The 26,730-nt window shown below is 39.9% G+C and overlaps 2 protein-coding genes across 6 annotated transcripts; one reads left to right on the forward strand and one right to left on the reverse strand.

Annotated features, from left to right (window-relative positions):
* The first annotated feature begins 25 nt into the window (after nt 1-25).
* Nucleotides 26-7,786, forward strand: sdhaf2 (succinate dehydrogenase complex assembly factor 2). The gene is made up of 4 exons (XM_052028826.1): nt 26-247; nt 5,283-5,500; nt 6,533-6,642; nt 7,629-7,786. Exons 1-4 carry the CDS (start codon nt 230-232, stop codon nt 7,757-7,759), a joined length of 477 nt encoding a protein of 158 aa, XP_051884786.1. The 5' UTR covers nt 26-229; the 3' UTR covers nt 7,760-7,786.
* Nucleotides 7,774-26,730, reverse strand: LOC127577586 (transmembrane protein 80-like). Of its 5 annotated transcripts, XM_052028827.1 has the most exons (7): nt 26,701-26,723; nt 26,041-26,371; nt 16,811-16,827; nt 15,368-15,461; nt 15,183-15,275; nt 13,062-13,263; nt 7,775-9,844 (listed from the first exon to the last, which is right to left on the reverse strand). In XM_052028827.1, the coding sequence occupies exons 2-7, from the start codon at nt 26,075-26,077 to the stop codon at nt 9,832-9,834; spliced, it is 456 nt and encodes a 151-aa protein (XP_051884787.1). In that variant the 5' UTR covers nt 26,078-26,371; nt 26,701-26,723; the 3' UTR covers nt 7,775-9,831. The 5 variants fall into 5 exon arrangements, with proteins under 5 accessions (XP_051884790.1, XP_051884791.1, XP_051884787.1 ...); XM_052028830.1 differs by lacking the exon at nt 15,183-15,275 and having other exon boundaries at nt 7,774-9,844; XM_052028829.1 differs by lacking the exon at nt 26,041-26,371 and having other exon boundaries at nt 26,701-26,730.

Raw genomic sequence — 26,730 nt, forward strand, 5'->3', positions numbered from 1 at the left:
GATGGGATTGCCTGTGACACAGAGTACTTCCGATCCTGATCCAGTAAGCGGCCTTGTTGCTTCGCCCCGGGGTATCAGGGCCCCCCAGCGCCCAGACCACGTCTCCTGTTGCCAGCCAGCGCCTCGCCGGCTCTCGGACCACGTCTCCTGTCGCCAGCCGGGAAGACTTTCGGTGTTGCTGTGGATAGCTCCGGGTTGTGCAGCAGTTGTCAGTCTGCACGGGTGAAGGATGTCGATCGTGCGAAATGTGAGTAAAACCAGAGGCGAACCTCCCCAACAAAAGCAAAACAACAACAACAAAAAATGCCGAGAAAGCGACTTTACATTCAACTCTCCGTCCACTGACCTTGGAGAGGCACCGCGGGCTAAAATATATAGTCTGATATATGCGGCCTGCGTTCCCTGTAAGAAGGTTTTTATCTGAGCAAACGATTGAAGCGATTAACCGATCGATTGGCTGAGGAAATACGAACGGATTCTGGACTTTTGGAACTAAAGCATTCAAGAACACACAGAGGGTCAAGGAAGTCTGAAACTCGCTACCTTAAAAGCCCATGGATGCTACATCATCTGATCATAATTTTAAATAAAGTGATAAATTGTTGTAAGATTCACAGAGTTAAAGCAGGGGTGGAGTTAAGGTGCAAAATTAGCCTTGATTAAACTGAATGGCTAGAACAGGTTTGAGTGGCTGAATGTCCTCTTCTGCAGTGAATACCTGGGCAAAAATTAATTCTCACTTTTCTGGTTTCATTTTATCTTGCATTCAGAGTCGTACAACATGGAACCAGGCTCATCTGCCCATTATGTTCATGATAGGTCATTATCTACCTATTACTAATCCTATTTCCCAGCACTTGGTCCATGGCATTCTATGTTATGGTATTTCAAGTGCTGCTCTAAATATTTAATTGAGGGATATCTGCTCTGCCTTCGGAAAGCAAGTTCCAGATTTCTTCTTCTTTTAGATAAGTCGTCCCTCTAAATCTCCTTACCTGCAGTTCATTGACATGTCTGCTAAAGGGAAAGATTTCTCGCTGCCCCTCATAAATGTGTGTTCCTTAGTTAAGTCATCACTGCAGCCTTCTCTGCTCCAAAGGAAACAATTTGATTGTACCCAGTCTCCCCCATAGCTGAAGTGCACCATCCCAAGGAACATCATAATGAATCTCCTCTGCACTCTTCTATAACAATGGCATCCTTGCTATAATCTGGGGACCAGAACTACATACAGGATTCCACATGTGGCCTAATTAATGAAATATGGTTGTACTATAATTTCTCCGTTCTTATATTCTGTGCCCGGGCTAATGAGGGCAAGTTTTTCCCTGTGCCTTCTCTGCCACCTGATTTACCTGTGCTGCTGCTTTCTGAGATCCTTGGATACATACACCAATGTATCTTTGTTCCTCAGCACTGAGGTGCAAATCCTAGACTTATTAGTCATTCCAAAATATAAGACCGCACATCCTTGAGAATTAAATTTCACCTGCCATTGCTTTATCCATTTTACCAACTCTTCAATATTGTCTGTACCTGAAGACTACCCTCCTTACTATCAACACAACTACCAACCTTTGTGTCAACTACAAACTTATAATCATATCTCTGCATTTGTATCCAGATTGTCAATGTACAGAAGAAGCAGCAGGGGTCCCAGCACTGATTGCTTCAATGCACCATTTAAAAAAAACCTCCAACCATCACCTTCTGCCTCTTATCATCAAGCCAATTTCAGATTCAATTTGCCAAATTGCCCTGGATCCTGTGGGCTCTTAATCTTTTAGATGAATCTCCCATGTGGGACCTCATTCAAAGGCATTATTGAAGTCCACATAGACTATCTCAACTGTGGTACCCTACTCGCCTCTTCAGGAAAAAAAACCGACTGGACCTCTCCTTAACAAAGCCAATGTTGACTATCCCTGATCAATCACTGCCTCTCCAAGTGCAGATTGAAGTTGTCCCTTAAAATATTTTGCAATAATTTCCCTACTGCTGATGCTACACTGGGCCTCTAATTACCTGCCTTAGACCTTGCTGCCATTCCTAAATTAAGGTATCACATACAATGCTCCAGTGTGACCAGAGAAGATTTGAAAGTTTTTGTCGGAATACCAACATTTTCCTCCCTTAGTGGTCTGAGATGTATCTCATCAGGCTCCAGGGGTTTATCCACCTCTAAGCACGCTAAGACATCAAATGGTAATTTCAATTGTAATTTGTTCCAGAATTCCGCCATCCCCACTCTTGAATTCCCCAACTATAATGTCCTTCTCCACCGTGAATACAGATCGGAAGCATTAATTTGAGACCTCACCTTCGTCATCTAGCTCTATACACAGATTATCACTTTGGTTCCTAATGGACTATTCTCTTTCCTAGTTACCTTCTTGCCCTTTATAGACTTGTAAAATGCTTTGGGATTTACATAATCTTGCCTGTCATTGCCATTTTGCATTCTCTCTTTGCCCCCATAATTACTTTTTTACGATCCCCCTCTAAATATTCTATACTGTAGTAGGGCCACACCTGTTTTCAGTTCTCTAAGGTACTTTTTTTCCCCCTTTATTCAACCCGTGATTTGACATCCTTTGACATCCAGGGTTCCTTGTCCTTTGTCCTTCACCATTAGGGGAATACATTGACCTCGAGTTCTCACCGTTTAATTTTTGAACGCCTCCCACTGGTTGCCTGTAAGCTACTGCAAGTAGCTGCTCACAGTCTACTTTGGTCCTGTCTTATCGTATTCAGATCAGCCATACCCCAGTTCAGGAGCTTAATTTCTGATCTACCCTTGCCCTTCTCTGTAACAGTAGTAAAACTTACTGACTTCTCACTATCTCAGAAATGTCCTCTCATTGACACTTCCTCCACTTGACTGACTATGATCCCAAAGATTAGATCCAGTATTGCCCCTTCTATAGTAGGTCTATCTACTGGCTCAAAAAGCCCTCCTGAATGCACTTTGAAAATTCCACCTACCACTACATTAAAGCAATCCCAATTAATAGTAGGGAAGTTGTAAAAGTTGAAATCCCTACTATTATTATTTTTTACTCTATTTTACTATATTTTCTCTATAATTTGCCTACATATCTGCCCCTCTGTCTGCTGCTAATTATTTGGAGGCCTGGAACTATCCCCAGCAAAGTGATCACCCCCTTTATTTTTCTGAAATTTGCCTATATGGCCTTATTTAAATAACCTTCTCTGATATGCTCCCTCACTGCAGTTTTTCTTCTGCATTCATCTGTTCCTCACCTTTACTGTGCCTCTACCCCTACTTAGTGTTCCATTTCCCAACCTTACTTAGTTTTTCTTCCATACTTGTTTGTTCCTCATCCCCTGTTGTACTCCTACTCTGTGTCCCATTCCCCAGCCAAATTAGTTTAATTCCTTCCCAACATTCAAACCTGGGGTTTTCAACCAGAGTCTTGGAGATCCTCTTTCCATGTTTTTATGAAAGCCATTAGCAATTTGCCTTGAACCTAGCAGGTAGGAAGGTGACACTAGATAGATCATGCTTGTTAGGCCACAGTATGAGTATTGGGTTTGGTTCTTATCAACATATTTAATAACAAAAATGCAAATTCTAGAAATCAGAAATGAGAAAATTTGGAAAAATGCAACTTCAGTTTTAATCAGAGTCCTGGGAATTTAGAGTGGTTATTTGAAATGTATTGCTTGGAAAGGTTTCAGATAATTATTTCAGGTGGTTTAAATACTTAAATTTTGCTTCAAACATCATTTCATCCATTTTTGTACATGCAATATTAATAATTCTAGTCCAAAGTATTTTTTCTATAACTTTGTAAATTTCCTTTTTTAAAACAATACTCACAGATCTTATCCAAGATTATATGACAGTATATTTGTAAAATTTTGATAGTAGATAGAAAGAGTCTACTTCTTAGTGACACCATTAGATGAAAATGGAAAACTTTGCTAATGAAAGTGGTTGTGACTTTAACATTTCAAGTGAAAAATGGATAAATATTCAAAGCAGAAGATATGCTTCTGTTATGACATAGAAGGTTTTATTTATGGTGTGGACTTTACGTATTTTATAATTCAGATAGATTGCCACTGTTACCTATTATATTCAAAGCCTCTCCTGAAAACATCATCCAATCCTGCATCTTTCAGTTCCATAAGTTCCATCTGAATTGCTCTTCCAGAATCAGTGTACACTGGATGAGACAAATATCCTTTTCTCTGCACTGTTATTGTTTTTACCTGTACTACATCAATGCACTCTGTACTAACCCAATGTAACTGCACTGTGTAATGAATTGACCTGTACGATCGGTATGCAAGACAAGTTTTTCACTGTACCTCAGTACAAATGACAATAATAAACCAATACCAATTATTCTATAATTCTATTCAGGATCATCTTTAGTTACAAAATCAACTTTCAAATGTATGCAGTAGGCTCCCATCTTTACCTGTGGCCTGTCTCAATGCTCTGCTTCTATTTTCAGATTCCTTGTATAAAATGCTGTACTGGATTGAACAACTTTCTTGAGCCTAACTACATCCTTATCACGGAATCCAACAAACGTTTCAGGCATTATCTTCAATCTGCTGTCTTTGTCCTAACCCACCCCATGTCTCACTTGACTATATTCTTGCTGGCTTCTGTTGCTCCCCAATTCCTCAAGGCTCCAAAATTTAGTCAAAATTTATTCCCTCATGGACTGGTCCATTCTTCTCTCCCAGCATAACAAATCTATCCCTTTTCCTACCCTCATCACAGCTCCAAACTAAGAATCAATTGTCTTGGCCCGATGTGCTGCAAATTCCTCTTGTAAAAGATAAGTTTTAAATGTAGCAAAAAATGGACTGCTGAAGAACTCAGCGGATCGAGTAGCCCTATGAGTTCTTCCAGCAGTTTATTTTTTTGCTCCAGATTCTAGCATCTGCTGTCTCCAAGTTTAAAATGTATCCTTTCAACTGTTCAGTGTTTCTAGTGTTCAGTCAGTTGTATGACCTGTGATGTTACATACTGTGATGGGCTGGCCTAATCGGATTCACTACCATTGAATAAATATCATTACTTAAACTGTAATAAACCAACATCTGTGAGGAAGAGGGATTTCTGTAACAGTGTAATTTAGAGGTTAACAGTGTACATTGTCTCATCCAGTGTACACTGATTCTGGAAGAGCAATTCAGATGGAACTTTTGGAACTGAAAGATGCAGGATTGGATGATGTTTTCAGGAGAGGGTTTGAATATAATAGAGGTTAACAGACTCTCCATCTTGTTTTCTATAGGTTTGGTGCCTGACCAGAGGAAGGGTTGCACGGGCCATACTCGGTGCTTCCCCTATCCGAACATATCGTGGCGATACTTCTGATGATATGACAGATATCATACAAATACCACTGCCTCCATGGGAAGAGCGAATCAATGAGCCACTGGACACAAAGCGAGCCCGTCTGCTATATGAGAGCCGTAAACGTGGAATGCTAGAGAATTGCATCTTACTGAGGTAAAAGTGGCCCTTGAATTTGAAGATGGATTGACGCTTTTGAGTTACAATTTGATAAGGTATTGTGCTTCTTGGTGCCACTGTCTTGTTGGTTGTTACAGAAGAACTCTGAAAATCTGGCACATTCAAAATTTTGGTGATGCTGGATTAGCAGGTTTCTTGGACAAGTGCATGTTATTTATTTTAATACCTCATTCCTCTTTAAATTTGGTTTTTAGATGTGACACAGAATGATAAATTTTCTGGGTATGGGAAGGCGAGAACTGGGGCCTCAATGTGTGAAAAGGGAGTATGTGTAAAGGAAGTGTGGGAACTGAGGCCCTGGTGAGTGAACAGGGAGTGCAGCAAACATTACCTGGTGAGCCAGATGCTGAACCATCGAGATTTCTAAGTAGCCAGTAGTGGATTCTCAGAGTTTTACTGTAATCCACATCTTGTTCTGACCTAAGAGTTATTTGAGAAAATATAGAGGGTAGTTAATTCTACATTTGACCTCACCTGAAAATATTTTGTATTGGTGCTGCTGCAAGTACAGTGTATTTTTCCCCTGCTGACAAAAATAACAGATTTCTAATACAAATTTAGAACTAGAAACATCATTGTGGAGCAGAGTAATCCCTGGATGGATTCTTCATGTGAATTGGATCACTATTAACTTAGCATTGAGAGCTATTCTGTATCATTGAAGCACTTAAGTGCTTGAGATGTAAAATTCTATACAAATTGGTATTAACAATGTAACAACACAATTACCCAAGAATTCATAAAAACTTCAAAATAAAATAATAAGCACAAGATAGTTTCATGCTTCTGGAAACAGAAGGATTAATGAAATTATAAATGATTCCAAGGAATCCCATTTTTACTGTCTTTTACTTTTCATGAGGGAAGCGCGAGTCTGATTGGTGTCAGAAAAATTTGGCACTTTACAGTCAGTTTAACTCAGTTTCTAACAATCTCATCCAGGGTTGAAATGTGTGTTAAATCCAGCGGCTTGTGTGTAGAAGAAAATCTGTTTTTTTTATATTTCAGTTTCTTTGCAAAAAAGCACCTTAATGAAATGACCGAGAAGCAGCTAAGTTTGTATGATAAACTGATCAATCAACCAACCAATGACTGGGATATTTACTACTGGATGACAGGTATGTGCAGATACAATTGTTTACACATATCACCCATCTTCCACCCTGATTCAAAGCCAATCGTTGAGTGACTTGGTTCCTTTTACAACTTTACAACCTCTAAAGCTGCAAACCACCAGCTGTCGCAGGAGTTCCATGGAAAAGTAACTCGAACTAATGAAAAGTCATTTCTGTGATTGAGTAGCAATTACTGTATAGGTTAGTGTTTGCTGGCCACTCTTAACTGGATTTTGTCCCTAATAATAACCAAGTAGATGGTGAACAAGCGAGAGGGGCAAGCACCTTTCTGACCCTGGACTGTGTCTTTGCTGGGAAAGGCTGGATTTAGGATTAAGGGGACCTCCCTCAATCTCTCCATTTACATGGGGTGAGGGAGAAATGGAGAGGAGGGGTGGTGATTTTGGGTGGGGGAATGGCAGTTGACGACCAGGTCATTGGTTTCAGTGATGTTGGTTCTGTGAACAATGCTGGAGCCCCCAGAATAAATGAGGTATGACTGTTTACAGATGGGGCAGTAACGAATGGACCAGACAGCAATGAATGATCTCTAGTATTAGTTAAGTACCCATGCAAAATGATAATACTTCATATATGAGCCTAGATAATGAGTTTCTACTGGGGGTATTACTGTTGAGCCAAGAAAGTGTGCCAAGAAAGTGTACCCATCAGCATTTTCCATCAAGATTTAATGAATAACAAACAAGGGTAAATTGCTCAGATATGAAGAATTAAGATTTTGCAGGGGTATTTAATACTAGAGGTGTATCCCCAAAAGCAGTACCTTAAAAAAAAAGGAGCAATTATATCTGCACCATGGTATACATCATCCAAGTTAATTTTCTTCCAGAATATAGTGAATAGGTAAGAACTGATATTTTTGTGGGTTGAAGAGGGCATTGGGTTTGAGTCACGTAGTTATTCTGAAACTTAGTTACTCCATATAATTGATTTTTGTGACCTTTTTTCCTTTTTTTTCACTGAAACAGAAACCAAGCCCACTCCTCCAGAATTTGATAATGAAGTAATGACTTTGCTGAAGGAATTTGCCAAAAATCGTAACATGGAACATAGAGCAGGGCAGCCTGCCCTCGACTATCTCTTTGAAGACAAAAATTAAAATGGGTTTATATTACCCTTACATGAACTGCTGATGATAGATGGTTTTACTCTTTGCAAATACCAAGTATATTCAGCAGCATAAGAAATCCATAGTCAAACTTCACTTTAGCATATTTTTAAAAGTTGCATACCACTGACCATTTGCAAGGTATGTGAACTGCAATATATTTATACATACAAGAAAACTAGGCAACTGAAATTCTCCCTATCAAAGTTTGAGTCCTTGATATTTCAGTGTCAAAACTAATTGACTTCCATAAATATTATTGAATGGGATCTATTCATGATTATGTATAAAAGATACTTAAAATGATCTCTTGAAAATAAGGCTATTTTCTGAAAGATGGTATAACCTATTTTATTGAAAATTGTTAATTAGCTGAATTGTTAGGTGTAACCTGTGGGTAATGTGTAATAAATTACACATGGTCAGCTTTCCTAAGTTAGCTAAGCCTAGCAGGAGAATATGATTGGAAAATCCTCCAACCTAGTTCCTTCTCCACCCCACATGAAAAATTAATGAGGGTGAGAGGAAAAGAAAATCATGATCAGATCTCTTGCCCTGACCATGACTGGAATTTAGGGAGTGCAGAGTATTGAGAAGATTATAAAGACCTGTTCAGGGTACTTGAAGGCTAATGTTATCAATAGAATTGCGTAACTGAAAATAAATAGGAAAATTGCTTAACCATGAAAGACGACATTGGCTGCTGAGATTTGCCTCATTTTGCCAACTTGACTGAAATCAGCTGGAATGGCAAGGCAATCTTTTATTAAGTTTAGGATAACAGTATCAGTAGGAGAAAATTACTTAATACTTCAAATGCTTCCATTCCCATAAGGTTCCAATACAGGCATGAGGAAATAATATAGAACTGAATTGCTAGTGTTCATTTACTGTTAAAGTATAATGTACAAGTTTTCTATTTGTCCACCACTGCTATTACTTTCATTTGGGCTAGGGCAAGCAAGGACAAAAAAAGTGCAGGTTGAAGTTGTAAGACAGTTTGAAAGCTTCTTGATGACAGCTAAGCTGGCAATGTGAATTGCTTCAGTACCTCCATCTGCAAGTTCAAGATGTGCAAATTGTCTCATTAACTGGAGCTTGCTGTAAAGGTAATTTCTGCATTACTCCAGTTGTTCAATAAATAGGCGTACCTTTTGCACCTGGTATGAACATGATCAAAGACGCTGCAAGAAGAATCCTCGAAGTTTGATGGCCATAACTTTGACTAAATATTTGTTGGATACTGATGCAGCACACCAGACCTGCCATCAGCTCTCAAAATCCTGACCGATTGCAAACTGCTCACAAACTTTTGTGCTCCATGCAAAAGCAAAATGAACATCATTGCTGCAGCATCCAGACTTCAATCTTTGCTGGTGCTTGTGTGACAGAGTTCAATGTAAATTACTCTTTGTGGCCAAATAATACATAGAAGTCTTGCTACTATATCCCACACAATGTCTCAATAATTGACACCTATAAAAATTAATCTTAACATCTACCAGCCAGAATGCAATCTGCATGTATATAAATATTTTTATTATGACAAATTAGATTCTAATTGTGATTGGAAACATCAGAGGCACACAATATAACCCCTTCAGAAGTTCCATTTCCTTCAAAAGAATAACATTAAAAATTTTGTTCTCAATCATTGACAACACAATTTGTCATTCAGTGTAAAGGACAAAGCTTTAGGATGTAGGTTCATCTTCCTTTCCACTTGGCTTCCAATCTGAACAACACTGAATGAAGGACATTATCTCTCAGCAGAGGAATACAGTTTTGAGAGTTAATACAGGATAGACCGTGGCACTTCCTAATGTTGAATGAAAAGAAGCAAAGCAGTAGCCTGAGAAGTTTGTGGATCCTCATGGAGGCAGCCATCAGATTAATTAGAAAATATAAAAATACAAAACAGGAAAATTACCCAATATTTACATAATATCCCCACAAAAAATATTTAATAAAAAATTTTGATCCCCTTTGACACAAACTGCAAAGTCGTCCAGGAGATGGGAATGGTAGATAAACCAAATGAATGCTGCATCATTCCAGTCATATCATGTGTAGATCCTGGACAAAATAAAGATAAATGCTATAACATGCTAACTTTTCAAAGCACTACCAATTTAAAAGTGAATCTAGTTACAGGCACGGAATAACAATTCCTTCTAGCCTAAAGTCAATGTGTGCAATCATTTATTTAGATTTTTAAACATTTTCTGCTCTTCGTGCTTGGCAGCATTCTTGAGGCACAATAATAAACACATTTAATTCAAATCTAGATTCCAACAGTAAAAGGACAATGAGCTAGATCAAGCTGATCCCAGCCCATGCCTCACAGTTGCTACATGCTGTTTCTGCAGCAAATGTTAAATCAGAAATATTTGAAAAATTACCAAAAAAATTTAAATCTTATAACATTTACAACCATATGAAAATGCTGTGATTAAAAACAAGATACATTAAAATAAATAGAGAAATCTTATTAAATTTCTTGTAAATTAAGGTTTCTGACCTCATTCAAGTGACAAAATATAGTTTTGCCAGAATGTAATTCATGTGTAAAAAAATGTTTTTATTATGACAAAACATAAGCTGAAGCATCTTTGAGATCCTCAACATATCCTTCTCAGAAATTTCCATTTCCTTCTAAAGGTCAGAATTTAAATGAATAGGGTAACAGTAGATACACCAGCTATAGCTGGTGTAAAGCTAAAGGGCCAGATAAGAAGTGTATCCAGACCCTCAGCTCATCATTTTACAGACTGTGCATGGGAACGAGGCCAGGAGCAGGACACAAGGTCAGATATCCATGCATCAGACCTCTGGCATGTTCCCAACTTCCGCACTGCGGGCAGTTGCTCTACGGATCAACCTAATGGCAGTGAGTGTGTACTAGGATCAGTGCCTAAATTTGAATCACCTACTTTTTAATAGTTAATAGTTTTTTTTAAAACCAATTTGCTCTCTCTGCTAGATAACTCCATTACCTTGCCCAAGACTGTGATTATTGGTTCACTGAGCACAAGTTACTCTCTGGGATGAGTTGCCAAAGAATGACTTTCTATTGGCAATCGGTTCAATGTGAAATAAGTTCATGTGGTCATAATTCAATTCCTTGGAGACAGGTCCCCACCACAGTTCTGCTTAATTCAGTAAAAATTAGTACGTTTCACTTTTCAAGATGCCAACAATGGCTGTTGTGAGAAACCAAAAGTATAGTAGAGGATGCATGATTCTGGGCCTGTTGCATACTTCTGGCAGACGTTTCATCTCAAAGCTGACAGGAATGCTTGATGGGTTATCGAGGACACTAAGGGAATCAAGGGAGGAGATTGCTGGGGCCTTGGCGGAGATCTTTGTATCCTTTTTAGCCATGGGCAAGGTGCTAGAAGACTGGAGAATAGCCAATGTTGTTCCTTTATTTAAGAAGGGAAACAGAGACAGACCAGGAAATTATAGACCGGTGAGCCTTAGATCAGTGGTAGGGAAATTATTAGAGAATATTTTTTGGGAAAAGATCTACTCACATTTTGAAAAGCACGGACTTATTATCGATAGGCTTTGTGCAGAGGAGGTCCTGTCTTACAAATTTGATAGAGTCTTTTTGAAGCAGTGACAAAGATGATTGAGGGTGTTGTGCAATGGATGTTGTCTACGTGGACTTCAGTAAAGCATCTGACAAGGTTCCTCATGGTATACTGGTCCAGAAGATTAAGTCACATGGGATGCATGGCAAGTTGGTAAATTGGATCCAAAATTGCTTTGGTCATAGAAGACAAGAGAGTAGTGGTAGAGGGGTGTTTTTCTCTGACTGGGGGGTCTGTGAGCAGTGATGTTCTTTAAGGATCAGTGCCGGGCCGCTGTTGTTTGTATTAAGGATTTGGATGAAAATGTAGGTGGTACGATTAGTACGTTGGCAGATGATACAAAAATTGATGGATAGTGATTGTCAAAGGATAGAACAGGATAGAGATACACTGGAACGTTGGGCGGAGAAATGGTAGATGGAGTTCAATCCGGACAAATGTGAGGTGGTACATTTTAGGAGGTCAAATGCAAGAGGAAAGTATACATTAAATGGCCGGACCCTTAAGAGCATTGATGTACAGAGGAATCTTGGGGTGCAAGTCCATAGCTACCTGAAAGTGGCAACACAATTGGATAGGGTGGTAAAGATATATAGCATGCTTGCCTTCATCAGTCAGGGCATTAAATTTGGAAAGTCATGTTGGAGCTGTATTATACTTCAGTTAGGCCACATTTAGAGTATTGTGTGCAGTACTGGTTGCCACACTATAGGAAGGATGTGGAGGCTTTGGAAAAGATTTCAGAAGACGTTCACCAGGATGGATTGTCTGGATTGGAGTGTATTAGCTATAAGGAGAGGTTGGACGAACTTGGATCGTTTTCTCAGGAGCCTCAGAGGCCGAGAAGTGACCTGATAGAAGTATATAAAATTATGAGAGGCATAGGTAGGGTAGGTGGTCAGAGTCTTTTTCCCCAGGGTGGAAATATCAAACACTAGAAGGCAAAGATTTAAGGAGAGAGGGGGAAAATTTAAAGGAGATTTGTGAGGAAAGTTTTTTATTTACACAGAGAATGCTAGGTGCCAAGAATGTACTGCCAGGGATGGTAGTAGAAGCAGATAGGATAGCAATGTTTATGGGGCACCTAGAGAGACACGTAAACAGGCAGGGAATAGAGGGATACAGACCATGTGCAGTCAGATGGGATTAGTTTGATTTGGCACCATGTAGTGGGCCAAAGGACCTGTTCCTGCACTGTACTTTTCTTTGTTTCTATATTTCATAGCAGCATTAAGATTTTCACATAAGATGCTCTTGTCAGATGCTCAAAATAAGGCTTTACATATCCTAATTACAGGACAAAACACATAAAAAATTGTACTGTATTTTAAAAATATTGCAAGTTATTTAACTACATGAGAGTTCCAACTGGAATCATTGGATTATGATCAGTGGTAGGAAATCTAACTCATGCCAATCATAAATCACATGCCACCAATGATATAAACTTTACTGAGAAGAAATGAACTCGTAGGAATGGTTCAATTATTCCTAAATTAGCCAATAGTTAGAGGTTTCAATAGATTTTTAAAACTTCCAAATAATGTATCCTTGGAGCAAAGATGAACAAGTTATAATTATCAATATTGATAATTATCATTGTGATAATCTGTATTTATCACAGATATATAGAGTGATATATCTGTATCACTGATGTTTGTACTTAAATTAGATACAAGGCAAATCAATCAAATTACCTTGCAAAAGTTGAAACAGCAATTACGTCCAGTACTTCCTCCAATCCATAAATTGCCAGAAGGATTGCATTGATTATTACATCTGCTTTCAGCACATAGGTCTGCCACAACAAGTAGTACAAGGAAAGCAACATACTTCCAATCGTCAGAACCAGATTAATTACAATTGGAACTACTTCTTCAGTCAGATTCCCTTTGAAACCTAGGGAAAAGATTGAAAAAATCAATCCAGCTTTTATGATGGATGCACATTTTTGAGCAAAGCCTAAGGCAGCTCTGAAGTTTAATGTAACACTAAGTCATTGGGCCAGAACTTTTCAGTTTCAAGCCATATCTCACTAACATAGCTAATTTCAAGTCAACCAGGTGGTATTTTGAGGACAATTGCTCTAAATGGCTCAGCACAGTTTAGCTAAGAAAGTGGAAAATTCCTACTCCCAGTCACCTTCTAATGATTTCTTTTGGAATGGATAGCTTTGTGAGTATTGGCTTCACAGATAGTCACCATTTTCTTATAAACTTAAGAAATAGTAAGAAGAGTAGACATTTGGCCCTCTGAGCCTGCTTTGCCAATCATCGAGAGCATTGCTGACCTGTACCTCAATGCCACTTCCATGCACTATACCTATATCCCTTGATATTCAAAAATCTACTGATGAACTCAGTGACTGAGCCTTCCCTGCCTCTGGGCCAGAGAATTCCAAAGTTACATCACTTGCTGCATTAAAGAATTTCTTGAGAGATGGCGAAACCCTTTCTCTGGCACTGAGACTCTGGGTTTTAGCCTCCTTAGCCCGGGGAAACATCCTCCCTTTTGTACTCAAATCTTCTCACAACAAAGGCCAGCATACCATTTGCTTTCCTAATTGCTTGTTGCATCTGCACTTTGACTTCCAATGACTTCTGTACAAGAACATGTAGGTCCCAATGAACGTCAACATCACTCAATTTCTCACCCTCTAAAAAAACATGCTTCTGTTTTATGCAACCAAAAAAAAGATAACTTACTTAACATTTTTTCCCACATCATATTGCATCTGCCATGTTCTTACTCATTCAGCTCATCAGTTTCCTCATGAAGCCTCTTTACATCCCTCTCCCCACTCGCAATTCCAACTAGTTTTTTATCATTGGCAAGCTTGCAAATACGACATATGGTCCCATCAGCCAAACTGTTGATATAGATTCTGACTGGCTGGAGCTAAGCACCGATCCCTGTGGTAACTCAACAGTCACAACCTGAGAAAGACCCACTTATTCCCACTCTTGGTTTTCATGTCTTTCTATTTGAATCAAAACAAAATCAAAAATACTGTCAAATGTTTTAACAAATTTTCTACAATTGAACATGAGAAGTTCTTAGACTGCTTAACTGATGTAAAATTCCTGTTAGCCATCTTCAATTGTAAGGTGTATTCAAGAAGCTAGCCCAGATTGTCGCCCTGTATAATTCTGGAATAAAAGTGAAGATTTTCAGCATCTATTGATAATTTACTCTATCATTCCACTCTGATCTTCATCAGAGCAATTTCAGTTGTTTTGGTGCATTCTATGAGATTCTAAGTTTGCTGTTTTTTGTGAATTTCTGCAACTCGGGAAGAATAAAGTAAGATATGATTCTTCAAGACTGCTTTGTGGTTTCCCACACATAGACATTATCAAGAGACTTCACCATTATATGGTGAGAGGAATTGCCAGTTTCTGAAGAAGGTATGTGTCCTCTAACAATTATCAAAATGGAAAGTTTCTAGAATAAAAGATATATGGTAGATTTATCAGACTAGCCCAACAAATTCTTCCACCAGTTAGCAAACAAACTGCTTGCACGACAATTATGGTTATATTTTGTTAAGATACTAGCTCCAAATTACAGCAGTATTTCTGTACCACAAATTGAATCTTCCCCAATAGAACTAGGGAAAGTTTCTTCAGCCAAAACAATTAGGCCCAAATGACTTCAAGTTGAATACATCTCCTTTACCTCCACAGAGAAGCAGAGCACAGACCTTGAAAGATATCCAAACTAAATGCTGTGTCAGAGCACTCAAAAATTCACGCCACTCATTGTATAGAGGATCAGATAGCACAGTACAATACATACAGTTTAATACAACATCTTACCATGGTATAGCCTTATCACTTCCAGAATTACCATAAGAATCAGAAGAATCAAATCAAGGGCCAGATTACCATCTGGGAAACTAAAAACCTGACCTGAAACATATAAAAAAAATTCCCTGAACCCAGAGTTTTAAATCTGAATTTTTTTTTTAGGAGTAATTGTAAAATGGAAGTGCATAACTTACTTTTGTAGATAACCATTAGGAAAGTGGCAAGGAAATAAAAAACATAATAAAATATATTGAAATTGTAAATCATCTGCAGAGGGATGGAGGAAAGCTGTTGAAATTCTGGTTAAGGTACTTACTACAATGAAAATTATGCATGTCACCTTGACCACTGAACATTATCAAATACCTTGAGTTCCCCTTCAGTGTTTCTAAGCAAAGATCTTCAAATTATGAAGAATTAAACTGTTTTCCAAAAAGATAATTATCAAAATAGATCGCTTTTTTCAACAAGTTTCTGTTTCTTCAGACCAAAACATTTCTTCTGCATATTATGTGCATTCAAATATAAATGTGAGTATAGAGAATGAATTTATGATTTTACAAACTTCATTCAAATAAATCTTGCCTCATGTGACATTCATATATTCATGCTTTTGGATTCCTGCAGAATTTCTATCAGCAAAGATATAAAGTCAAGTACATTCCGGGCTCTTCCCCACTGTCTCACCTATATTCTGAACTTGCAGGGTTTTCAAAATTGTTAGGTCACATGTGGGGCTCTCTATCTGATAGATCTGTGAAAGTACTTCCAGCACACAGACTGTAGTAAGCAGCCCACCATCTTCTTCTCAAGAGCAACTTGGGTTGGGCACTAAATGATAAGTGTAGCAAAAACAATTTTTAAGGGATTGATAAAGTGCAGCAACCTAACTTCTTAAAACATAGTAAATGTGGTAAATATCAACAACAAGTCTCCATCTGGATTCTCTGTCTGAAGAAACACTACAGTGACTGAAAATATTTCACTTTTGTCTTTGCAATTAAGTTGCAGTGATAAAATCTCAAACGAGTTACTGTACTTGCACTTACTACTGTATCAAGGTAAAAATGTTTGATTGGTATCTTGATGATGGCTTAGTGTGTAACTCAACTCATGGTTTCAGTATCAGGATAGGTTCAGTTTTAATCTCAGATCTGTGCCAAGTTAACTGGTCTTAACTTAGATAAATGTACCATTTGTTCTTCAGGAAGGAGAAAATCTAGATATTTAATTGATTATAGTATTGGAAGTACAGTTTAAAACTAAAATTGCTCACAAATGATAAATAATCCACAATGCTGGATGACTGCTATTACCCTTGGATCCACAAAGCAGCAAGCAAGAAAGGTCAGACAACTAAGAAAGGAAAAAAACAATACAGAATGTCTTGAATCAAGTACAAAGTGCAATCCTGGAACACAGAATATGTTTAATCTTCTTATGAGTGAGTCCTCCTTTACAACTAGATACAACAGTCACAATTGCATATTGTCTTTTTCTACTACCCATACATTAATTGCTCTTTATACATTCTGGAGTAAATGTTGCATTTCAGTTACAGGCTACAAGAACGCAGAACTAGGAAGCACTGATATGCAACAGCTCCTGGAGATGGTAAGTTTTATTCCAAAGGATACAACAGCAGCAGAATTCACTGTAAAAAAAAAGAGACAATTAAGTGTTGATACAAAGGATTACAATTTACTTCAGTACTAATTCACTAAAATAAAGGAAAATAAATACATTTATTTATGATTCTTGTGTAATGCTCTTAATTAATTACCTCAAATTATTCACCACTCTACTGGTAATCATTGCAGACCTATAATCATTAGACTTCACCATTATTTTGTTGAACTCAAAATGCTTTCTCCAGGAAGGAAGTTTTATCCAAGAAAAGGTAGATATGGACTCCTTGATTTCACTGTTTTTTGTTTCCAAATCAAATCAATAACATAATTAAACATTTGTTAAATTCTTTTGTTAATTTTTCTTAAGCTTTTCCACCTAGTTTCCTCAACAAAGTTGGTGCTGAAATAAATCAGTGTGAAACTTCTTTTGGTGCCTCTTTGTAGACAACATCAGCAATTTATTTTATTATATATTTTATCCCTGCCTAAAGTTTGTTCCAATTGTTAGGAGAAGATTAGGACTTATTTTGCCTTTCAATTTCTTGCCTAATGGATGAGTACTTCAAAAAAAATTAACACACTCCATAAGCAGGGTGCAATCCACTCCATGATTTTATTTTATATAGATTCTGGATTGAAATATATACCTTCTCTTCTAACAATCCCATATTCTTTGGTATCTGGATAGTCATGTGTGCCAAATTACATAAGATTACACAGACGTCACAAGACTGTATGCAGTCGTGGGATCATGGGTTCACTGGAGGATTTGATATCCACTCTGTGTACCCCCCTGGAGTAAATGAGCTGACCCTCCGCACCCCAGCCTGAAGACAAGAGAGATCACAGATACTCATTTTAACTCTCCTCCCCATTCCCACACCAACACCAATTTAACTATCCTCAGTCTTCTCCATTGCTATGAAGAGGCCAAACACAAATTGGAAGAACAACACCGCGCATTCCACTTGGATAGCACACAACCCAACTGTATGAACATCGAATTTTTAAATTTCAGGTAAGCCACGCCCCAGTGTTCTACTCCCACACACGATCACCTGTCCATCTAGTTTTCTCCCTTTGTTCACCTTTACTACCCCTTACCCCTATCTAGTTCCATCTACCCATCATCCCCTACACATCTGGTTCCATCTATCACCACCAGCTTCTGACCCATCCTCCTGCCCCACCTGGTTATTTTGCCCATTAGCCCCTCCCCAGTTGGTTCCAGCTATCATCTACAGGCCTCTATCCCACACACTACCCTCTCCCCCTCCCCCAATGCTGTTATATACTGGCAATTGTCCTCATCCCTTTTAGTCCTGATCCCGAGTTTCAACCTGAAATGTCATCTTACACCTACTGCTTTCATAGTTGCTGTGTGACCTGCTGAGTTCTTCCAGCATTCTGTTTTTTTGCACTACACCGTGGTGATATCTTGCAAGGTGACACCAAGTCCCCCAGTGGAATATTGCTGAGGGCCCATTCCCAGAACGTCCCCAGAACACAGGCTACTGTCAAAGGTTTTTGAACAGATTTTAAATGTCTCTGATAATGACATTTAAAAACTATTTAAACATACTTAAAGGATAAGAAAAAAAATGAAAAGTATCTCAAATAATAGAATTCAAACAAATGCATGTACTTACTTTTTAACCACAGGGTCAGCAATATGATTATTATTGGTCTAAAAATGAGCAGCCTAATGCAAAGTGCATCCAGTCCCATTTGAGCATATTGTCAAGTTCGAGACAAGCTGAGCTACAAACAACTGACAAGCAGCAGTTCCCTATAGAACTATTGACTGCCAGTTTGCTTGATTCAGCCCAATCCAAGATCAATCAATACCCCTGTGCTACACAAGTGATCTTTCCAACAGAGGTTGCTGGTTAACAAACTAGAAAATATATCCAAGAAAACACTATTTCTCTCTTTAACATAATGCATATTAAAATGTTTTCCTTATAGTTGTTGATGATATTTAAAAAAAAATCAAATCAGAGCTTGAACAAAGAATCTTGAGTATTAATTTGGATTCAAATGTATCCTACTTCATTCTACTGTTTGACCACATTCTTACTACTTTAGTAAGTACAAAAGCCAAGTATCCTTCCTCCCTTCCACTCCAGCACATCTGAAGCATTCACTTTTTTCAGTTAATATTGCTTGCTTTCTACTGTGATAGATGGAGTCTTCTCTTGCACTTCCTCCTTTTGGCCTCCTCGGACTTCTGCTCTCACCCCACCTCCCTCAGAGATAAAGTTCCCCTGGTCCTCACCATTCACCTTGCTGGCCTCCGCCCCCAGCATATCATCCCTTGTCATTTCCACTAGCTGCAACGAAATCCCACCGCTAACTGTATCTTCTCCTCCCCACCCCTTTCCACCTTCCATGGGGACCACTCCCTCCATGACTCCCTGGTCCACTCATCCCTCCCCACCCATACCTCCCTGACACCTTTGCCTGCAATTGCAGTTGGTGTAATACTTGTTCTTACACCTCCTCCCTCACCACCATCCAGGGACCTAAACAACCCTTCCAGGTGAGGCAAAGATCATCTGCCTCCTCCATCCTCATCTATTGCATTCAATCTCTGCAAGATGGCCTCCTCTATATTGATGAGACCAAATGCAGACTAGGCAACTGATTCACAGAGCACCTGCTCTCTGTCCACAATAGCCATTCTGAGCTCCTGGTTGCATGCCACTTCAATTCCACTTCCCATTCCCACAACCTCCTGTCCATCCTTGGCCTTGTCCACTGCCAGGGTAAGGCCCAACACAAACTGGAGGAACAACACCTCACGTCCCACCTGGGCAGTCTACAACCCAATGGTATGAACACTGAATTTTCCAATTTCAGGCGACCTTCACCTCCAGTGTGCTCCCCCACTCCCTCCTCCTTTCAATCCTCCTTCCGATCCTCCCATTTTTGTTCCTTTTTCCATACCCCCCCTCCAAGCCCCCATCACTCAGTCTCGTCCCCCTTGGTTCCATCCACCAACTACACACACATTTTACCCACTGGCTTCCCCCCCACCCCCAATCTGATTTTGATCCATTTGCCCTTTACCCTAATGGTTCCCATTCCTTACCTATCAGATTCTAGCACTGCAGCCTTTGTGTTCCACATCACCCTCCCAGCTGCCACCACCTTCATGCTGCCCTCCCACCACCTGGCTTCCTCTGCCTTTTTTTTTTGAGTGCCTCCACCTATCATCCACCTGCCTCTGTCTCCCATTCCATCCCTCCCCCTCCCCTACCTGGCACCATCTGCCCACCATCTTTCACCCCTCCTTGGTCCACCAATCACCATCCTGTCTCACTGCTCCATCTCTCCTTTTCGAAGGGCTTTCTTTCTTCTCCACTCTTCGTCCTGATGCAGGGTTTCAACCCGAAACATCGACTGTTCCTTTCTCCCTCACAGATGCTGATCGACCCACTGAGTTCCTCCAGCAGATTGTTTGTTATTCCAGGTTCCAGCATCTGCAGTCTCTTGTTCCTCCATATGGATTTTTTTGCTCATTCAATTTTTTAAAAACATGCACTGCCACTATATGTGTTTATCATGAAAGAAAGAAACCACCAATATCCGATTCAAATCAGGATGTATAACTGGAATAATTATCTGATTGATAAGAGCTGCATTTTTATGGAAACATGCCTGCAACTTCTTGGAAGTAGAAGAACCATTTACAAATTTTATGGTATCAATCTTACACTCATGAGACTCAATAATGATTTTCAAATTAATTTATATTAGGTGTCTGGCAAGTTCATAATTTTCCATAAAGTCAATGGCCAATTAATGTCAAATTGTACTTGCAGTATGTCACACACTGGCCACTTTAATGGCGAAACCTTCATCTGCACCTTTGTCTCTTTTAAATTTGTGATTTCAACTCAGCCTTGGCCGACCTCCCTCATGCTACATTCCATAAAATTGATTTCTTCCAAAATTCTACTGCTCACGTTATTGTTCACATTATTCATATAAATATTTATATTGCTCACATTACTCACATAAAGTGAATGTAGGTCCCTTGGATGATGAGAAAGGGGAATTAATATTGGGTAATGTGGAAATGGCCGAAGCCTTGAACAATTTTGTGTCGGTCTTCATGGTGGAGAACGTGTCTAACATGCCAAAGAGAGATGTTATGGATGTGATGGGAGGTGAGGACCTCGATACAAATGCTGTCACTAAAGAGGTAGTGATGAGCAAACTAATGGGCCTAAAGGTAAACAAAAAGTCCCCCGGTCCTGATGGGATGCATCCCAGGGTATTGAAAGAAATGGCGGAAGTTATAGTATAGGTGTTTGGGATAATTTACCAAAGTTCTCTGGACTCTGAACAGGTCCCGGCAGATTGGAAGACAGAGAATGTCACACCACTGTTTAAAAAAGGATGTAGGCAAAAGGCAGGTAAGTATAGACCAGTGAGCTTAACGTCTGTAGTCAGGAAAATGCTTGAAGCTATCATTAAGGAAGAAATAGTGAGACATCTGGATAGGAGTGGTTTGATCAGGCAGGCACAGCATGGATTCTGGAAGGGCAGGTCCTGTATGACAAACTTACTGGAGTTCTTTGAGTATATAGTGAGTGCAGGGATAGAGGGGAACAGGTGGATGATGTATACTTGGATTTCCAGAAGGCATTCGATAAGGTGCCACATAAAAGACTTATCCATAAGGATGCATGGAGTTGGAGGTCATGTATTAGCATGGATAGAGGATTGGTTAACTAATAGAAGGCAGAGAGTTGGGATAAATGGATGTTTCTCTGGTTGGCAATAGGTAGTGAGTGGGTGCCACAGGGGTCCATGCTGGACTTACAACTGTTCAAGATATACATTAACGATTTGGAAGAGGGGACAGAGTGTAGCATATCTAAGTTTACTGATGACACTAAATTGAGTAGAAAAGCAAATTGTGCAGAGGATACAGAGAGTCTGCAGAGAGATATAGATAGGTTAAGTGAGTGGGCAAGGGTCTAGCAGATGGAGTACAATGTTGGTAAATGCAAGGTCATCCACTTTGGAAGGAAAAATAGAAGATCAGATTATTATTTAAATGGTGAAAGATTGCAGCATACTGTTGTGCAGAGAGGCTTGGGAATGCTTGTGCATGAATTGCAAAAGGTTGGTTTGCCAGAGCAACAGGTTGTCAAGAAGGCAAATGGAATGTTGGCCTTCATTGCTAGAGGGATTGAATTTAAGAGCAGGGAGGTGAAGGATAAAATAAAAGCAAAAGGGGCGGCGTACAAAGTAGCAAAAATTAGTGGGAAAACAGAAGATTGGAACGATTTTAAAAATCTGCAGAGAGAAACTAAGAAGGTCATTAGGAAAGCAAAGATGAGTTACGAAAGGAAGCTGGCGGACAACATTCGGAAGGATTCTAAGAGTTTTTTTAAATACATAAGGAATAAAAGAGAGACACGGGTTGACATAGGACCAATTGATAACGGTGCAGGAGGTATTATAATGGATGATAGTGAGATGGCAAGGGAATTGAATGAATATTTTGCATCGGTCTTCACCGTGGAGGACATAAGCAATGTGCCCATTAGTCAGGAGTCTCACGAATTGGAGCTGAGTTCAATTGAGATTAATAGGGAGAAGGTGCTTGGAAAACTAAAGGGGCTTAAGGCTGATAAGTCTCCCGGACCGGATGAGGTGCATCCCCGGGTTCTGAAGGAGGTGGCTGTGGAGATAGCGGAGGCGTTGGCGATTATTTTTCAGGAATCGATAGATTCTGGCATGGTTCCGGAGGACTGGAGGGTAGCGAATGTAGTTCCGTTGTATAAGAAAGGTGGGAGGCAGCACAAAGGCAATTACAGACCTATTAGTCTGACGTCAGTGGTGGGAAAATTATTGGAGTCTATCCTCAAGGAGGAGGTTACCGAATACCTAGAGGCGCAAGGCAAGATAGGACCTAGTCAACATGGTTTTGTGAAGGGGAGGTCCTGTCTGACCAACCTATTGGAGTTTTTTGAAGAAATCACAGGTAGGGTGGATAAGGGAGAGGCGGTAGATGTTGTGTATTTAGACTTTCAAAAGGCCTTCGATAAGGTGCCTCACAAGAGACTGATTAATAAGATGAGAGGTCATGGAATTATGGGCAGGGTAGCAAAATGGGTGGAGAATTGGCTGGTTGGCAGGAAGCAAAGGGTGGAAATAAAAGGATCTCGTTCTGGTTGGTTACCGGTTACTAGTGGTGTGCCGCAAGGGTCGGTGTTGGGGCCTCTCCTTTTTACCTTGTACATCAATGATTTGGATGATGGAATAAATGGTTGTGTGGCTAAGTTTGCGGATGACACCAAGATAAGTGGAGGAGTAGGGAGCATAGAGGAAATAGAAAGAATGCAGAGGGACCTAGACAGTTTAGGAGAATGGGCAAGGAAATGGCAGATGAGATTCAATGTTGAGAAATGTGCAGTTGTACACTTTGGAAGTAGAAATAAGCGGGTAGATTATTATCTAGAAGGAGAGAAGATTGATAGTGCGGTAGTACAAAGGGACTTGGGGGTACTCGTACAAGATACCTTAAAAGTTAACCACCAGGTTGGATCGGTGGTTAAGAAAGCGAATGCTATGTTGGCATTCATCTCGAGAGGTATAGTGTATAAAAGTAAGGAAGTGTTGATGAGGCTCTACGGGGCGCTAGTGAGGCCTCATTTGGAATACTGTGCGCAGTTTTGGGCCCCGCATCTTAGGAAGGATGTGCTGACGTTGGAGAGGGTTTAGAGGAGATTTACGAGAATGATTCCGGGAATGAAAGGGCTTAAGTATGATGAGCGTTTGTCGGCTCTTGGACTGTACTCGCTGGAGTACAGAAGGATGAGAGGGGACCTCGTAGCGACATTTAAAATGTTGACAGGTAAGGATAGAGTAGATGTGGCTAGGCTGTTTCCCTTGGTGGGCGTGTCCAGGACCAGAGGGCACAATCTTAGAATTAGAGGGTACAGTTTCAAGACAGAGATGAGGAGAAGTTTCTTTACCCAGAGGGTGGTGAAATTGTGGAACTCCTTGCCACGCACAGCAGTGGAGGCCAGATCAGTGGGGGTATTCAAGGAGGAGATAGACAGATATCTAAATAGTCAGGGTATCAAGGGATATGGGGATAAGGCTGGCAAATGGGATTAGAATAGTTTTTTTTTTCTCTCTCTCTTTTTTCCCACCCCATTTCTTTTTCCCTTTTCCTTGGAGCAGACTCCATGGGCCGAATGGCCTGCTTCTGCTCCCTTATCTTGTGATCTTGTGAACTATACAGGGTACTGGTGAGGCCGCACCTAGAGTACTGCGTGCAGTTCTGGTCACCTTACTTGAGGAAGGATATACTGGCTTTGGAGGTGGTGCGGAGGAGGTTCACCAAGTTAATTCCGGAGATGAGGGGGTGAGCCTAGGTGGAGAGATTGAGTAGCCTGGGACTATACTCGCTGGAATTCAGAAGAATGAGAGTGGATCTTATAGAAACATATAAAATTATGAGAGGGATAGATAGGATAGAGGCAGGACGGTTGTATCCACTGGTAGGTGAGACTAGAACTAGGAGACACAGCCTCAAGATTCAGGGGAATACATTTTAGGACAGAGATGGGGAGAAACTGCTTTTCCCAGAGAGTAGTGAATCTGTGGAATTCTCTGTCCAGGTAAGCAGTAGAGGCTCCCTCATCAAATATATTTAAGACACAGTTAGGTAGATTTTTGCATAGTAGGGGAACTAAGGGTTATGGGGAAAAGGCAGGTTGGCGGATCTGAGTCCATAGCGAGATCAGCCATGATCTTATTGAATGGCGAAGCGGGTTCAACAGGCCAGATGGCCTACTGCTGCTCCTATTTCTTATGTTCTTATTCCCTTCACATATGACTTTTGAGCTTGCTGACAGACATTGACTCCAGAGTAAGTAATGGCTCAATTTTACAATACTCAACCTTGTCTTCAAACCTTTCTATGGCCTCACCTCTATCACTATAAGCTCCTTCAACTCTACAACCCTCTAAGATGCTTATCTATCTGCCTTTTCCACTTCTGTCCCCAAATTTAATTGCTTCACAAAGGCCTTCATCTGTCCAAAATTCCCACTGTAAATTTCTCCACCTCCCTAACTCATTTCTCCTCTAAGGCTCCCTTTAAAACTTATCTCTGTTACAAAGCCTTTGGCAGGCATGGTAGCATAGCGGTTAGCGTAACACTATTACAGCACCAGCAACCCGGGTTCAATTCTTGCCGCTGTCTGTAAGGAGTTTGTACGTTCTCCCCGTGTCTGCGTGGGTTTCCTCTGGGTGCTCCAGTTTCCTCCCACATTCCAAAGACAGACGGGTTAGGAAGTTGTGGGCATGCTATGTTGGCACCAGAAGCGTGGCGACACTTGCGGGCTGCCCTCCAGAACACTCTACGCAAAAAAGATGCATTTCACTGTGCGTTTCAATGTACATGTGACTAATAAAGAAACCTTATAATATTTCCTTATGTGGCTCGGTATCAAATTGTGCTTAATAATACCACTTTAAAATACCTTGGGACAATTTGCTACATTAAATGCACCATACAAGTATTGCTTTTTTTGTATTTAGGCTAGCATATTAGGTATCAGAGGTTGATGTAAAAATACATATTCTGAGAAAAATTCATATTTCTTTGCTGGAACAACATTTTTAGGAATAACAATACCATTTGTATTCTCCTCTGCACATTCCGTTCTAATGTGAAAGCAAATATACAGAGATGAAGAGAACCAGTGACCAATGCTCCTGCATTTAGTTAATACTGGCAACCAGAGACAAATTTCTCTCCCAGTTTCCAAGGCATTGTAAGACTTGCGTAGTGACATTTTGGGGGAGGGGCAAGGTCATAACCTGAGGTGTAAAAAGAAACAAATATTTTCAGTGTTTTGGTTTTTTTTGTTGGATCCCACAATTGGTCATGTATTACAAATCAGGATGCTATTAATTCAAATGTTTGTGCAGCAAATTCTGTGCCATTTAAGGTAGACATTAACATGGTTTAATGTGTCCAATCCTGCACAGATTATAATTTACATTTTAATATTCCATGTTTGTATGAACTTTGCTTGATGAAGTTTCCAAATCCACAGGAGAACAAAAAAATTACATCTCAGAAATTTTGCTCCAGAATCACCAAAACATTTTCAGTTATGCCGGGAAGTTCAAATTCCTGGGGTGTAATTTTGCTCTGAAGTTTCTGGTAATTAATTAAAATTAGCAGAGTTCCCTACCATTCACTGCAGGTGAAAAGACTCCGATGGACTTCATGATTTGAAACAGACTGTGTGCCACTCACATTGCTGTTCTCGGAGGGCACCAACTAGATAAAGGGAAGCAAGAAACAATCTTCGAAGTAGCAGCCTTGAACTGGTATGCAGGTCTCAGAAGGTAGAGCCTCTCCCTCTTTCCTAAATTCAGGCGACTGTTTTCCTGATGAATACTGAAGACCCCACGTTCCAAAATTAATCCCCTTCTGTATCGGATTTTAGTTACTGCATCTGGAGTCCATGACCTCACGGGTTTCTGGCCACCAAAGTACAAAAATTCCCAAGCGTGCTGATACTTGCACAAACACAATCAAAGCATAATTAATGACTTTAGAATAGGATTGGAAGATAAAGAAGAAATGCACAGCCGTCTACTTTAAAATAAATCTCAAAAACAAACAAGATTTCTCAGTTATAAAAACCCTTAGTGTTACACGGATTGAATTTCACAGCATCCAGTGACTGATACACTCGCTCTTCTATTCCCACAAACACTCTATCGCTGCGAATCTCATTAAGGTCTCTTGCAAAAGCTTACTATATATTCAACCTTATGTTGCAAATTAATTTGGGGAGAGGGAAAGCACGTCGGTTGCCACAGCAACACGACTCCCACTGCCTCACCTTTCAGCAACTCCATTTTCCCAGCGGCCG

Source organism: Pristis pectinata, chromosome 14 (assembly GCF_009764475.1).
Source record: "Pristis pectinata isolate sPriPec2 chromosome 14, sPriPec2.1.pri, whole genome shotgun sequence".
In the NCBI taxonomy this organism is placed as follows: domain Eukaryota; kingdom Metazoa; phylum Chordata; class Chondrichthyes; order Rhinopristiformes; family Pristidae; genus Pristis; species Pristis pectinata.